Below are 14,562 nucleotides of genomic sequence, written 5' to 3' on the forward strand. Positions count from 1 at the left end.
ACACGCTGCAGTGGAAATGCTGCCCAGCCCCACATATGTAACAGAGACCTCTACCCCCTTCCCCATCCCGGCTTGGCTTCATTTCCCAAGCTCAGGGCTAACCCAATGCTGGGCACGTGGCATAATGTCGCCTCTCCTGATGGGGGTTCCCCAGTTCCAGCTGGTCCTACCTGCCCCCCTGCAGGCACCGCTCCTCCTTCTCCTCTTTGTGTCTGTGTTCCTGTTGGAGCTGGAAGCTGGGGACCTTCTCCCTCAGCACTTTCAGGTAGGGCAGCAGCGGCTTGTACATCCCTCCATCATGCCATTTCCACCGGATCATGCGGAAGCTCAGGGGCTTGCCCTTCAGCTTCTGCAGCATAGTCCCTGCCTGAAGAAAAGGAGAGAGCCAGGGCATCCATTGAGGGCAGGGGGCTTGGATCATCCCATGCCAATCCCCTCCCTGCTTTCTGTGGTGTAGCTGTGTGTACTCTCAACAGCTGTTAACAATGGAACAACCTGGCCCCACCCCTGGGACCCGGCCACAAGCTGCCAACACATCGTTCCTCCCCCTTGCTGTTCACAGGGAAATTGTTCTGTATCCATCCCACGGCCAGACACCTCATCCCTCTGCATCTCCCTCCCCCACCCCACACACCAGTGAGGCTTTTGCTTCAGACAGGATCCCAGGAGAGGGGGGCAGCACATCAGCTCCTGAAGGCAGGAATTCGTTTGACCCCGCGCAATTCCCCACACCTGTCCGTTGCGTGCATTTCTCAGGGAAAAGCCACTGATCTCGTCAATGACATCTCCAGCCAGCACCACCTCGTCCACCTCTGCCTGGCTCTCGGGAAGCACCTCGATGACGAAGATCCGACCGTCCAAGTACCTGAGGGCAGAGCCGAGACACGGAGTTCAACCGGACGGACCGGATGAAAACATCCCAAGCAGCAGGGGAGGCAGGATTCCTCGGGCCAGAGGAAGAACTAATGTGGCTCTACATCCCTTGGCCCAAACGGGAGGCGAGTCCAGCCAGTTACAGCCCTTTTGCTCACCGGAGGACAAGGCAGCTGCTCGCAGAGTCCATTGGCTTTTGGGGTTTTGGGGTGTAACGGGTACAAGCTTGCTGTTCAAGTCAGCCTTCCCCTTGCTCTGGTTTTCGCACAGGGCATGCACCCTGCCTTGGGAGCACTTTCAGCCTAGGTCTGGCTGGCATCTAATCAGGGACATGGCCCAGGCCGTGGCCATTGGAGAGAGTCCAGAGAAGGGCAACAAAAATGATTCAAGGTCTAGAAAATATGACCTATGAGGGAAGATCGAAAAATTGGGTTTGTTTAGTCTGGAAAAGAGAATGCTGAGAGGGGACATGATAACAGTTTTCAAATACATAAAAGGTTGTTACACGGAGGGAGAAAAAATTTGTTCTCATTAACCCCTGAGGACAGGACAAGAAGCAATGGGCTTAAATTGCAGCAAGGGAGGTTTAGGTTGGACATTAGGAAAAACTTCCTGTTGGGCTGGTTAAGCACTGGAATAAATTGCCTAGGGAGGTTGTGGAATCTCCATCACTGGAGATTTTTAAGAGCAGGTTAGACAAACACCTGTCAGGGATGGTCTAGATAATGCTAAGTCCTGCCACGAGTGCAGGGGACTGGACTAGATGACCTCCTGAGGTCCCTTCCAGTCCTACGATTCTATGATGAGTCCATAGATTCCAGCAGTACTCACTGCAATGCGGACGTGAGGCTGCTGAGCAGCAGGGGAAGGGAGGAGGAAAACTGGTCTCTTACCTGAGCACCATCCCCAGTTCTCTGCAGGGTACAGTGTCATAGGTCACACACACCTAGAACACAGCATTTGTCAGTACAGCCTCCAGCAATGGCTCCAAGTAGCACAAGAATTCCCTCTCCAGTCCCTTTCAGCCTTGGCAAGGAGGGGGGCATTTTGTCCCCATTAGTGTTTGCTCCATTTACATTTGGGGGAATTGCTCTGAGAGATGCCAGCCTAAGACCTCTGGAGTCTGAGGTCATCCATTTATCCACAGAGGATGTGCAGCAGCAGTGAGCGTTCCCCCTTAGAGCCCCACCATGGGCCTCCAACCCAACCTTGAGCCCCACCGCCATGTCTTTCCAGAGTCTACTAAATGCCTGGCTAAGGTGCTCAGCCAAAGTTTGTTCAGTCTTCAGCCTCTCTGCTGAAACTGCCAAGCAGAGCGGTGACTGTGGTGGTGCTTTTTGAGACAGACTCCAGCCTGCCAGACGCTGGACGGAGGCCAGGGCCAGCCACCCATCCCCACACGTCTTAGGTTGCCATGTTGTAATGACCTTTGGACAGTGGAGCCACAGGTTCCATGTCCCATTACTAACCCCCTGGAGCCAACTCCTTCTGGGAAGGCAGCTTTCTGACCTCACTGATACACGGTCATTCACTGCAGGTCTCTAACCTGGGATTTAGACAGGGCCAAGGCAGACTCTGGAGGGATTAGTCTGCAGGACGGACACACACACAAACCCCATATTCCCCCCAGAGAAACACTTCCCATCATGCCATGTTAATTAAAGGGACATAGGCAACCTGAAAACCAGTCCATTCAGTTGTAAACCTTTAAGGGGCAGGCACCATGGTTGAAATCTTGGGCCCATGAAAGTCAATGGGAGTTTTGCATTTGACTTCAGTGCCATCTGAATTCCATCCCAGGTCTTTGTTATATTATATTATAAATGAATGAAGACAAACAGAACTATTTCTAAGATTTTGAAAATCCAGTGGAAAGGGGGAGGGGATAATTTTAAAAGAAATTAACACTTCTCTGCAGGTTTGCAACCTCTTAGCACAAGAAAGCCAGAAAAATGGAACGGAGTGAAACTGACTGGCCTATTTTCAGAAATGCAAGATGTACAAGAGCAGCAGTAATAATAGGGACTTAGATTTTAAAAATTCCTCCAATTTTAGATACCTGCGATGTTAGTAACTTAGCCTCAGTCCTGTAAACACTGACTTACCTGCTTCATTTTACTAGCAGGAGTGGTCCCTGGGACCCAAGGGAGTAAAGTGAATCAGGGGAGTAAATGTTTGCTGGTTCAGGACCTATGTTAAGGAATCACATAATGGGCTAGATCTTCAGCCAATGTAAACAGATGGCACTTCACTGATTTCAATGGAGCTAAGCCGATTTGCACCATCTAGCCCAATGATTTTCAACCTGGCAGTGTCTCTTGAAGTCTAACAATGTTCTGTGTTTATGATCCAGGTATTCAGCAAGGGGCCACCCAGCAGATGGAAGGAGGAAGAATAAAATCTTGGATCCCACATCAGAGAGAGAAGCGGAGTCTTACCGGCAGCAGCCAGCTTTCATCCAAGAAACTGGAATTCTGCAGATAAAGCACAACAGAGCAGCTGGTGTCAAGGAAGGAGATGAAGACCTCTGCACACAGAGTTATGTTAGACACACAAAGCTGCTGCCAGCCCAACATATTACCTTACCTGCAGATCCAGGGAGAAATTCATCTCTGACACCACTAGCATCAGTGAGAGAAACGGCTCTGTAAGAGGGGGGACCAAGAGCCAACATTACTGCCAGATCCTCACGAGCTTATCCCCATGTCCCAGGGATACTGCAGCGGTCCAAATCAGAAGAGATTTTCCATGTAAGTAGCAGGCAATAGAGGACATGGCCCCCAATTTGGACAACAGGGAGTTGTAGATCCTCAGGGTCATACTGTATTAAGAATAACTATACATACTAACAATATTTTGCACTTCTCCAGTGCCTTATATTCAAGGATCTCAAAGCACTTTACAAACCTCAATGGATTAAACCTCATGGCAGCCTGTGAAACAGGGATTATCATCCCCATTTTAGAGAAGGGAAAACAAAAAGGCAAAGTGAGCTGGTCACGGGGTCCAACCAGACCGAGTCCACTGCAGGATCATGGTTAAGTTCATACAGCAAGGCTGTGACAGAGCCAGGAAAAGACCCCAGCTCTCTCCAGGTCCGCACTGTAGGAGCTGCGTGACAGTCACTGAACTCTGACCAGAGCCACACAGCAGACAAACCAACCTCATGGCACGAAATAGAATTCTAACTCAGCTACAGAAAAACAGCTGACCAAGAAGCACTCTGGACAGGGCAAGGGATGGCTCCATGAGCACACTGGCCTGTGGACACACAGGCATCAGCCAGCTGGTTAGCAGTGCTTTTAGACCTTCACCCACAGAATGTTGGTTTTTGCTACTGGCCAGGGCCAGGATTCTAAGGCCTTATTAATGTCAGTCTTTTTTTGCAAGAACATCCCACCAGAGCCTTGTCTATAACAGCCCCCACTGCATCGCTACCACTGGAGGAACTGCACTTGTGCAAAATACCCTCAAAACCTAGTCCAGACACCCATCTGGAGTACAAATGCAATACACGTGGGTCTAGGGTGACCAGACAGCAAATGTGAAAAATCAGGACAGGGGTGTGGGGAGCAATAGGTGCCTATATAAGACAAAGCCCCAAATATCGGGACTGTCCCTATAAAACCAGGACATCTGGTCACCCTGCATGGGCCTCAACCCAAAGCCCATTGAAGTCAATGAGCGTCTTTCCACTGACTTCAACAGGCTTTGAATCATAGAAACCACCACTAGCAGGTAACTTTCTTCCACTTCTGTGTTTTAATCTCCAGTCCATCCTTCTTCTCCAACGCTAACTGTGCAATTATATTGATGGGTTTGTGTGACTTAGACTTCAACTAGAAGTCCAAAGTGATTTAAAAGCCATCTAGGGACACTTTTACCACCAGTTATTTATCATAATCAAAAGAAAAGGCTTTCTCCCTGTCCCAGCACTCTTGGGAGAATAGTTGCTGATGGAGCCACACAGCATTCAGGCCTTTCATAATAGCTGGAAACGTGTTCCAGTTCTGACATCCTCACCTGGGGACCAGTAGGGTTTAGGCTGCTAAGAGTTACCTACAAGACATCAGACTTTTGCAGTTTACTTAAAGAAACACTCCAATTACAAATCATCCTATTTAACTTTCCCATCTCAGATCCCTAACACCACCTTGTGATTGATTCAAACTGAATGATAAATGTCTAATGTACCTCCCAAGCACTGAGACTGCTTATTTAGATTTTACCACTTCCTTCCTCTTAGACAATAAAACAGATGTTAGCTTCACTCACTGCTCTAGCACTGGGCTGTGACATCTGGGCTGCAAATGCTGTGGGGGGAGGTTTAGATCCAAACAAGAATTATTTTATTGACTTTAAAAAAACAAACAAACTGGTGTTATTTATATTCATTTTAGGTTTGGTAAAACTTAAAATAAAAACACCCTCACAAGACCAAAGTTTTGGGTCTGACTAAAAGGGGGCTGATTTTTTTCCTGTATTACAGTAGTGCTTAGATATCTCAGCTGATTGTGTTGTCTTCACCCGAGTTTAGTTTGCAGCTAAATAGACCAGGGTGGAAGAAAAGAGGTATTAAGATCCATGTTTTACAGATGGGAAACTGAGAAACAGAGAGATCATGTGACTTGCCCAAGGTCATAAAGAAATTCTGTGGCAGAGCCAGGAATTTAACCTAGCTCTTGGAATCCCAGCCCATCCTTCTTTTCTGTCCCTGTTAGGGAACAGTTTTTTCTTATAACCATTCATTGCCAAAGGTTATTTCTTAGTGATGAAGATCAAATTCATCACCTGGTGTAAACTCAGATAAAATTCCTAAGGAGTTGAATGAACAAGAAGTGAAGGATGGAAGCTATAGTAAACCCAGGAACTATAAATAAACTAGAGGTTTTCCAGAATACAAGATTGCATATCCTGGCTTTCAGTCAGCTTCGCTTCATAAATGGGGGAAAATATTTTTAGACCGACGTCTCAACCAATTTGTGTTGTTGGTTTTTTTTAAGTGACATTGCTGAATTTTGGAGGAAGTCTCAACCTTACCCATGAAATCTTCATTTCCCAGCACTGAGACCAGAGGATCGTAACACTGAAATTAAAAAATTTAAAACAAACACACACACAGATACACACGATTTAGTTGTACCCCATGAACTGAAAAACATGGCCACAAAACCTTCTAAAATTCTACACTTTAAATTGCATCCATGATACAAACAGAAATGAATGACCCCAAATTTGTTCTGGAAGGTGGTTTTAGCTTGGCAACCAGGAGCCTGGATTTTTATTTGAATCCTCTGAAGCCTGTTCATCTGGCCTAGAGAACTCGGGAGATTTCAAATTCTTCCTATTTTTGGTCAGGCTGGAATTATAAAGTACAGAGGTTCGAGGCGAAAAAAAAAAGTCTCTCCCCTTAGGTCCAAGATTTGGCTCCGTTCTTAGTTTATCCAAACCCAGTTCCCTGCTGCCCCTCGTCATAAAGATATTTCATGCTGAAAGCTCTTCCTACCTCCAGCAGTTTTGGACTCCGAGCCAGCTGCTGAATGGCAGTAGCTAGTGACTTCTGATTTAAAGCTAGGCGCAGGAAGTACCGCCCTCGTCCCTGCGCTGTCAGTACCTTCTCACAGGAACTGGCTTTCTCTACCATGATTGAGAAGGGGGTCACCCTATAAAGAAGAAATATGAAGGGGTGCCAGGAAATATTTACAGTATCGGCACGCAACGACCCATTCCCAGGCTCTGGTCGTCTGCCAAAGGGGTCTTGGTCACTCACTTGTAATGGGGTTCTCTTCCAGGAGTAAGTCATTGTGCCAGTTTCTGTAATGGCACCTGTCACAGTTCAGGACAACTGCACCTGTATTCCCCTTGTAGGGTCCAGCAAGGGGACCCAGTCTCGGTTTCCAGCTCCCCTGGTCATCACCTCTTCTGGGTGGAGACACGTGTCTCACTCCCTTCTGACCCATGTATTTCCAAGTTGCACTGCTTCCTGATCATACTGTGAATTGACCTGCAAAGTCAGTCTGCCTGAACAGGCCTTTGCTTCGTTTCCCTCCAGAGACGGCATTCAGTGTAATTGCTGCAGTTCTAAATTACCATGCATTTCTCCCTATGCAAGCCTCCTGGGTTCTTGAGGTACAAGCGCTACAGAGAACACATCTCAAAAAACAATAAAAGAACCTCCACGCATGCTAATAAGCTTATCAGAGATCACCTCAACCCTAACAGGGCCTCGGGCAGGTACAGTCCTTTAAAACCCCACCCAAGAGGTTTCAAGTTCATCACAGTTTCAGCTCGGAACAAGCAATCAGTCTTATGGGGCCTCAATAGGCCCAGTCCTTCCATCCCCTCCCCAAGGATTGGGGCTCTCCAGGGACCAGGGATCCTGTCCATTGGCCGGATCAGGAAGAAGGCCCTGAGCCAGTTTAAAACCAGGCTATTTGTCCAAAAATCCTTCCTTCGTGCATTGAGCTCCAGATAATCCTAGTGTATGTGCACCTGTTCAAGGGGGCCGGCTGCAAAGGGCTGTAAACGGAGGACTTGCATTAACGTCACTCCTCCCCCTCATAACACATACTCCGCCCCATTTTTTCATGCAAAGGACCCAAAAGATTGTCCAGGATATCGTCATCCAAAGGCCACTCACCCACTGCAGGTATCCTGCTGAGGAAGCTGCTCTAACCAGTGCCAATAATCCCGTCTCTTGAAACCCAGCACCGGCTCTGAAGGAGAGAGAAGAGGAGCTCCTTTAGGAAGGTCCTCTGACAGGTAACCAGGAGAGCGCTTCCCCTGGAGATTCTGAAAGGCAGCCAGCTGCCCCTATTCTTTCCACATGGAGTCACTCCTAACCAACACACTCAACTCTCCAGGGAGTTTTAGGCCTCTGTGGTTCCTGGGCTCTATTTGTCCTTTACTAACAAGCAACACATGCACCAGTCTGCATTGCTTCCCCTCTCTCGGGCCCGCACCACCCCTTGTAGCATGCATGGAGTAGAAGTGGCCACTCACGTTTAATTCCTTTTCGAAGGATCGTTTCCAGGATCTCGCAGAAGGGGGCTAGGTGAGGGGAGGCGTCAGTGCACGGGCTGCTCCCCTCCTTGATGGCGAGGATGCACGCTGGAAGACAGTGGGAGGCAAGCAGAATGCTGAGGGCACCCGTTCACATCACCTTCTGGTGGGACTGGTCTCGATGAGCTGGTATTTTTAAACCAGAGCTCGAGCAACAGCTTGAGGAATAACTCTGCAGTCAGTCTGTTACCATCAGGTTATTCTATTTCGCAGGAAGGTCCATGAACAGACCAAGTTCCAGTCACATGGTCAAACCATTTGCTCAGCCCCCAGAGATATATGATCAATGTTAAATACCAGGAGGAAAGCAAATTCACTCCTTGCTTCAGGCCTGGCTCATGAGAGGTAACTTGGTCTAGAGAAAGAGAACAGGGCTGGGCACCAAAACTGCCAGAGTTCTAATGCCAGCTCTGCTAACAGACCACTCTGAGCAAGTCACAACCCCTGGGGCTGAGTTCCCTACCGATACAAGGGGGATAGCACCACTTCACCACTCTGGAGAGAGATAGGGAGGATTAGACAATATCTATCATTCACACAAGGCCCAAGACTGAAATGTGTCAAGCACTCTCAACTCTCCTTGACGGTCAATGGTGTTTGAGAGCGCTTGATACCTGGCAGAACTGGGTACAAAAGCCAGCATCCCCTTCCCTTCTACCCACAGGGAAGGTGGGCATTTCAGCAGCTTGGTTGGAAACTGCAATTGTTGCCTTTCTATCAGCTCACTCCCAGCTGATGGTCAGCTCTGTTATCATCTGGAGAGGTGGAGCACAACATACAGAAGAAAAGGCTTAGAACTTGTCTCAGGGAATAGGGGAAGCTCTGATCACTGCCTGAGACAGGACACGGCTGCCCTGCTGAAGATCAGCTTTACTTTCTTTTCTCTATTGGGTTCCTGCCATGTTACCCCCGTTTCTCTAAAGCCAGCAGCACTCTCCTACTTCCTAGTACATGGCTAGAAACCAGCTGGAGCCTGACAGCTAGTCTCACTTTTCGACCACAACCTACACTTCTGCCATAAAGAGCAAGTCAGGAGGACTAAGAACCTCGTCTCCTTACAAACACTGCTCAGCAGCAGCAGCGATCTCCCAGGCTGAGGCAGAAGGATCTCCTCCCTGCTGCTGTAACGCCTGAGACATTCTTCACTGTCAGTTCCTCAGGCCAGCTTTCAAACTGGTTCTGCGAAGCACGGGGCGCGTGGCTGGTGGTGTATAAATAATAACAAGCTGGCGAACAGGGGCAGCAAACCGGGGAGTTTGAGAGGGAGTCGTAATATAATCCCTATGTTTAGCAATGCCAACGCTGCTCCTGTCTCCTCTGCCTGCATCCAGACAGGGAACCTAACCCCAGAGGCCTCTACCCAGATCCTGGTGTGGACTTGTAGGGACTGTGGCCTGCATTTCCCACTCACAGAAAAGCAGGCTGGGGAGACTGTGCAGTATTAAAGGTGCCTGCTGGTGAAATCTCTCAGGAAGCAGGTAGGAGAGCTACAGGAGGAGGTGGCTAGGCACATCCGTTCCCATGAGGAATTCATTGAGCATATTCATATGGAGACCTCCAAGGCTAAGGAAGCTGTCCAGCTAGAGAGGACTGCTGTCACGGCCCTTGGTGAAGAGGATATGGCTCCATCACAGAGAAGACACTGGCAGCTGGTTATTTCTGATGGCAGGCAGTGCTTCATCCCTGCTCCCAACCCATCCACTATAGTGATGAAGAACCATTATGCTGCCCTGGCAACAAGCAATGAGGAATTGCCCCAAAGGTGGATGAGGAGAAGTTCTGTACCCCTAAGCCTGGGAGGATCACAGTTACTACTCCCAGAAGGAAATGTAGGATGGTGGTGGTTGGTGGCTCCCTTCTGAGGGTGACAGAGGCACCCATCTGTCGGCCTGACATGGCATCCCAGAAGGTACGTTGCCTGCCAGGGGCCCATATCCGAGACATTACGGAGGGACTGCTGAGGATCAGCTGGCCCTCTAACAACTACCCCATCTGTTAGCAGATCAGAAGTGACTGCAGGGCTCTGGAAGTGAGGGTCAAGGAGTTGGGGGTGCAGGTGGTGGTCTCTTCGATCCTTCCAGTCAAGAGTAGGGGCCCAGGCGAAACAGATGCTTTCTGGAGGTGAATGCCTGGCTGTGCAGATGATGTTGACAGGAGGGTGTCAGTTTCCTTCACCACAGAATTCTGTTCTCGGAAGAAGGACTGAGTCGAGATGGCATCTCCCTATCAAAGAAGGGGACGTGTATCTTTTGATACAGATTGGCTAACCTAGACAGGAGGGCTTTAAACTCAGTTCAATGGGGCAGGAGACAAAAGCCCACAAGTAAGTTAAAAAAAATGAAGACTGGTCAAAATCTGGGGGGAGCATGAGCCATTATATCAGGGACAAGGGAGAGACAAGAGGGAACATAGGAGAGAAATCAAATCAGTATCTTAGATGTCTATATATCAAAAATGGATACACTTGGACTGAGGTTGAGATGGAAATAGGAGACAGGCTTGTTGAAAGTCTCTAGGTAAGGATAAAAGGGGTAAAAAACAAGGGTGATGTCATGGTAGGGGTCTACTACGGACCACCTAACTAGGAAGAAGAGGTGGAGGCGGCTTTTCTTAAACAACTGACAAAACCATCCAAAGCAGGACTAGATGGTGATGGGGAACTTCAAATACCCAGACATCTGTTGGAAAAATAATATAGAATGGCACAAATTATCCAACAAATTCTCGGAATGCATTGGAGACAATGTTTTTACTTCAGAAGATGGAGAAAGCAATGAGGGAGAGGCTGTTCTAGATTTTATTTTGATAAATATGGAGGAACAGGTAAGAATTTGAAAGTGGAAGGCAGCTTGGGTGAATGTGATCATGAAATGACAGAGATCATGATTTTAAGGAACAGTAGGAAGGAAAAGAGCACAATAAAGATAATGGATTTCAAGAAGGCAGACTTTAGCAAGGTCAGGGAGTTGGTAGGTAAGATCTCATGGGAAGCAAGTCTAAGGGGAAAAACAATTCAAGAAAGTTGGCAGTTTTTCAGAGAGATGTTAAGGGCAAAAGAGCAAACGATCCCCCTGTGCAGGAAAGGTAGGAAGTATGGCAAAAGACCACCCTGGCTCAACCAGGAGATCTTCAATGATCTAAACTCAAAAAAGAGTCTTACAAAAAGTGGAAACTAGATCAAATTACAAAGGATGAACATAAACAACTGGTAACGCAAGCACGTAAGGACAAAATTAGAAAGGCCAAGGCACAAAATGAGATTAAACTGCCTAATGACATAAAGGGTAACAAAAAAACATTCTACAGATACATTAGAAACAAGAGGAAGACCAAGGACAGTCTTCCTTGGTGGTAGGCCAGTTACTCAGTGAGAGAGGAAAGACAATAACAGAAAACATGGGAATGGCAGAAGTGCTAAGTGACTTTTTTGTTTCAGTTTTCACCAAAAAGTTTAGTAGCAATGAACATCTAACACAGAGAACTCTGATGAAAATGAGGCAGGATCTGAGACTAAAATAGGGAAAGAACAAGTAAGGAATTACTTAGACAGATTAGATGTCTTCAAGTCACCAGGGCCTGATGAAATACATCCTAGAATACTCAAGGAGCTGACTGAAGAGATATTTGAGCCATTAGCGATTATCTTCGAAAACTCATGGAAGATGGCAGAGATGGGTATTTTTAATAAAAGTCATGGACAGGTCATGGACAATAAACAAAAATTCATGGCCCAGTGACCTGTCCATGACTTGTACTATATACCCTTGGCTAAATCTGTGGGGTTCAGAGGGGCTCCGGGGGCACAGTTGCTGCTCTGGAGAGGGGACTCTGGGGCACCCACTCGTACCGGGGGAGGAAGGCTCTGGGGTGCATGCTGGGGGGGGCCTCCGGAGTGCCTGCTGGTGCACCCACTGGTGCTTGGAGGGACTCTGGGGTGCCTGCTGGTGCTGGGGGTGGGAGGGTGGCCCAGGACTGCCGCTGTTGCTGGCAGGGGACAGCCCAGGACCACCGCAGCCACTGCTGGGGTAGGGGGGCAGCCCAGGAGTGCCGCCACTGGTGCTCGAGGGGGGGCAGCCAGGGACTGCTGCTGGTGCTGGTGGGGAAGGGTCGTGTGGCTGGTCCCGGGGCCACACCTCAGGCAGCCCTGGGGTCAGTCGCACCTGCCAGCTGCAGAAGTCACAGAGGTCCTGGGGCATCTCGGAATCCGTGATCTCCATGACAGACTCGCAGCCTTAGTTATCAGTGGTTCACAGTCAAGCGGGAAGGGCATATTAAGTGGGGTCCCACGGGATTGGTCCTGGGCCTGGTTCTGTTCAATATCTTCATTAATGATCTAGATAATGGCATGGAGAGTACACTTATGAAGTCTGTGGACGATACCAAGCTGGGAGGGGTTGCAAGTGCTTTGGAGGATTGGATTAAAATTCAAAACTATCTGGACAAAGAGTCTGAAGTAAAAAGGATGACATTCAATAAGGACAATTGCAAAGTACTCCACTTAGGAAGGAACACTCAATTGCACACATACAAAATGGGAAATGACGGCCTAGGAAGGAGAACTGCAGAAAGGGATCTGGGGGTTATAGTGGATCACAAGCTAAATATGAGTCAATGGTGTAACGTTGCAAAAAAAGCAAACATCATTCTGGGATGTATTAGCAGGGCTGCTGTAAGCAAGTCACAAGAATTAATTATTCTCCTCTACTCCATGTTGATAAGACCTCAACTGGAGTATTGTGTCTAGTTCTGGGCACATTTCAGGAAAGATGTCGATAAATTGTAGAAAAGTCCAGAGAAGAGCATCAAAAATGATTAAAGGTCTAGAAAAATGGTCTATGAGGGAAGATTGAAAAATTTGGGTTTGTTTAGTCTGGAGAAGATAAGACTGAGGGCACATGATAACAGTTTTCAAGTACATAAAGGTTGTTACAAGGAGGAGGGAGAAAAATTGTTCTTGTTAACCTCTGAGGATAGGTCAAGAAGCAATCGGCTTAAATTGCAGCCAGGGAGGTTTAGACTGGACATTAGGGAAAACTTCCTAACTGTCAGGGTAGTTAAGCACTGGAACAAAATGTGGAACCTCCATCACCAGAAGTTTTTAAGAACAGGTTAGACAAACATCTGTTAGGGATGGTCTAGTTATCATGTAGTCCTGCCTTGAATGCGGGGGACTAGACTAGAAGACCTTTTGAGGTTCTTTCCAGTCCTATTCTTCTATGATTCTAAGAATCCTCCTCCCACCTTCTTTGACTCCTTCTGAACAGGCATCTGAAGTCACTCCCAATTGCCCAAGAAAGGGAAGTGACTCACAGTGAGAAACCATCTCAGAGTTAAACACTCTGAAACCGAGTCACCTGCCAGTATCAGAATACAATATGCTGGCTTCTGTAAATATTGATTCATCTTTTCTGAGCTGTATGCTCTGCCCTTCAGTCTCATGGGTCTGAGCTCTAGGTGTCCAGGATGTACATTAAAGTAGTGAATCCAGGGTTTCCTCTTCCAACCCATCCCCAAAATAAAGGAAAGAGTGGGGGGCCAGTCACCAGAAGAATGTGTGTCCCCAAAAGGGATAAAGGTGTAACAGCTTATCGGAGATAGCAAAGATAGTACCAAAAATATGCAAGTGAAGGGTTGGTTGGTTTCTAGGGACGGGAATGGCTGGATGTAAAGGAAGAATGCATGGTGAGAGTCACCAGCCTTTGGAGGAAAAACTGGTCTCTACTTGGAAAGGATGACAACCCAGAATAAAAGTGACTGAGGATTATTACAGCCTGCCTGGAGGAGGAGAATAGACTCTCCTTTAGCAGGGCTGTTGATTCCATGGCTGATTCTGTACAGATGTTTCAGCGGCATTTGCTCATCTGGGGACAGCTTTGCAGGTAGCAGCTCAAAACATAAGAGAGTCTAAGGCCCTTGAAGATAGACAGAGTCTCCCAAGGAATGCGGTCACCGCACTGTACAGTGAATAATTACAGCAGGTTTTCCATACTCTCAGTGTGTTAAGGCACAAAGCTGGTGTTCTGGCAGCAGTGTGTGTGTAGAGGAAATAGGCAGTGAGGTGTGTACAAGGATCTTCCCTTGCTCCCATTTTATTACTTCCCTCCAATACCCTGTACTGGTGAACAGCTCCCACCAGAGCATGTTAATGCCACCTCTTCATTCAGCCACATGGGGGACGCTCAAGAGCTCTTGGAGAGGTAAACTCCCACTCAAAGCTAACCATGCTGTTTCTCTACTGTTCCCCACTAGGGCTGCCACATGCAGAACAGTCTCTCTCACCCCAACCCTGCTGGTTTTCTATAAAACCCCTCACCGTGATATCTCGGTGCAACATGGCAATGCTTACATCACAAAGCAATGGTGTTAGCTCACTGCATCTGCATCAGGATGGGCCCCAAGATCAATTTCGGGACATTGTTCAGGACCTCGTCAATGTCCCATGATCACTGTTCATAGGGCCACCATCCCCACAAAAAGGCCAGCCCGACCCAGGAAAGCCAAGGCAGGGGATGGCAACCTTACCAGGGAACTGAGCTCAGCACTTACACTCAGGCCCTCTGCAAGACATCTGTTCCCCAGGGGAGCCCTCACTTTGCGAAACAGGAGGGCAGCCTGGCTCTGAAGTCT

The 14,562-nt window shown here is 48.0% G+C and overlaps 1 protein-coding gene across 4 annotated transcripts in view; it reads right to left on the bottom strand.

The window, feature by feature from the left end:
- Window positions 1-14,562, bottom strand: part of LOC116832251 (uncharacterized) — a 35,897-nt gene that overhangs the window by 21,068 nt on the left and 267 nt on the right. For 3 of the 4 annotated variants that reach the window (XM_032792900.2, XM_032792901.1, XM_032792903.1), the window contains exons 2-10: window positions 7,876-7,983; window positions 7,514-7,589; window positions 6,380-6,536; window positions 5,914-5,959; window positions 3,460-3,518; window positions 3,312-3,347; window positions 1,767-1,819; window positions 733-865; window positions 171-367 (exon numbers count right to left, since the gene is read on the bottom strand). In XM_032792900.2, the coding sequence (XP_032648791.1) occupies window positions 171-367; window positions 733-865; window positions 1,767-1,819; window positions 3,312-3,347; window positions 3,460-3,518; window positions 5,914-5,959; window positions 6,380-6,536; window positions 7,514-7,589; window positions 7,876-7,983 (865 nt within the window). The remainder of the gene's footprint in view (window positions 1-170; window positions 368-732; window positions 866-1,766; window positions 1,820-3,311; window positions 3,348-3,459; window positions 3,519-5,913; window positions 5,960-6,379; window positions 6,537-7,513; window positions 7,590-7,875; window positions 7,984-14,562) is intronic. The other variant, XM_075071787.1, reaches the window with a different exon arrangement.

This window comes from Chelonoidis abingdonii, chromosome 13, assembly GCF_003597395.2.
Source record: "Chelonoidis abingdonii isolate Lonesome George chromosome 13, CheloAbing_2.0, whole genome shotgun sequence".
NCBI lineage: Eukaryota > Metazoa > Chordata > Testudines > Testudinidae > Chelonoidis > Chelonoidis abingdonii.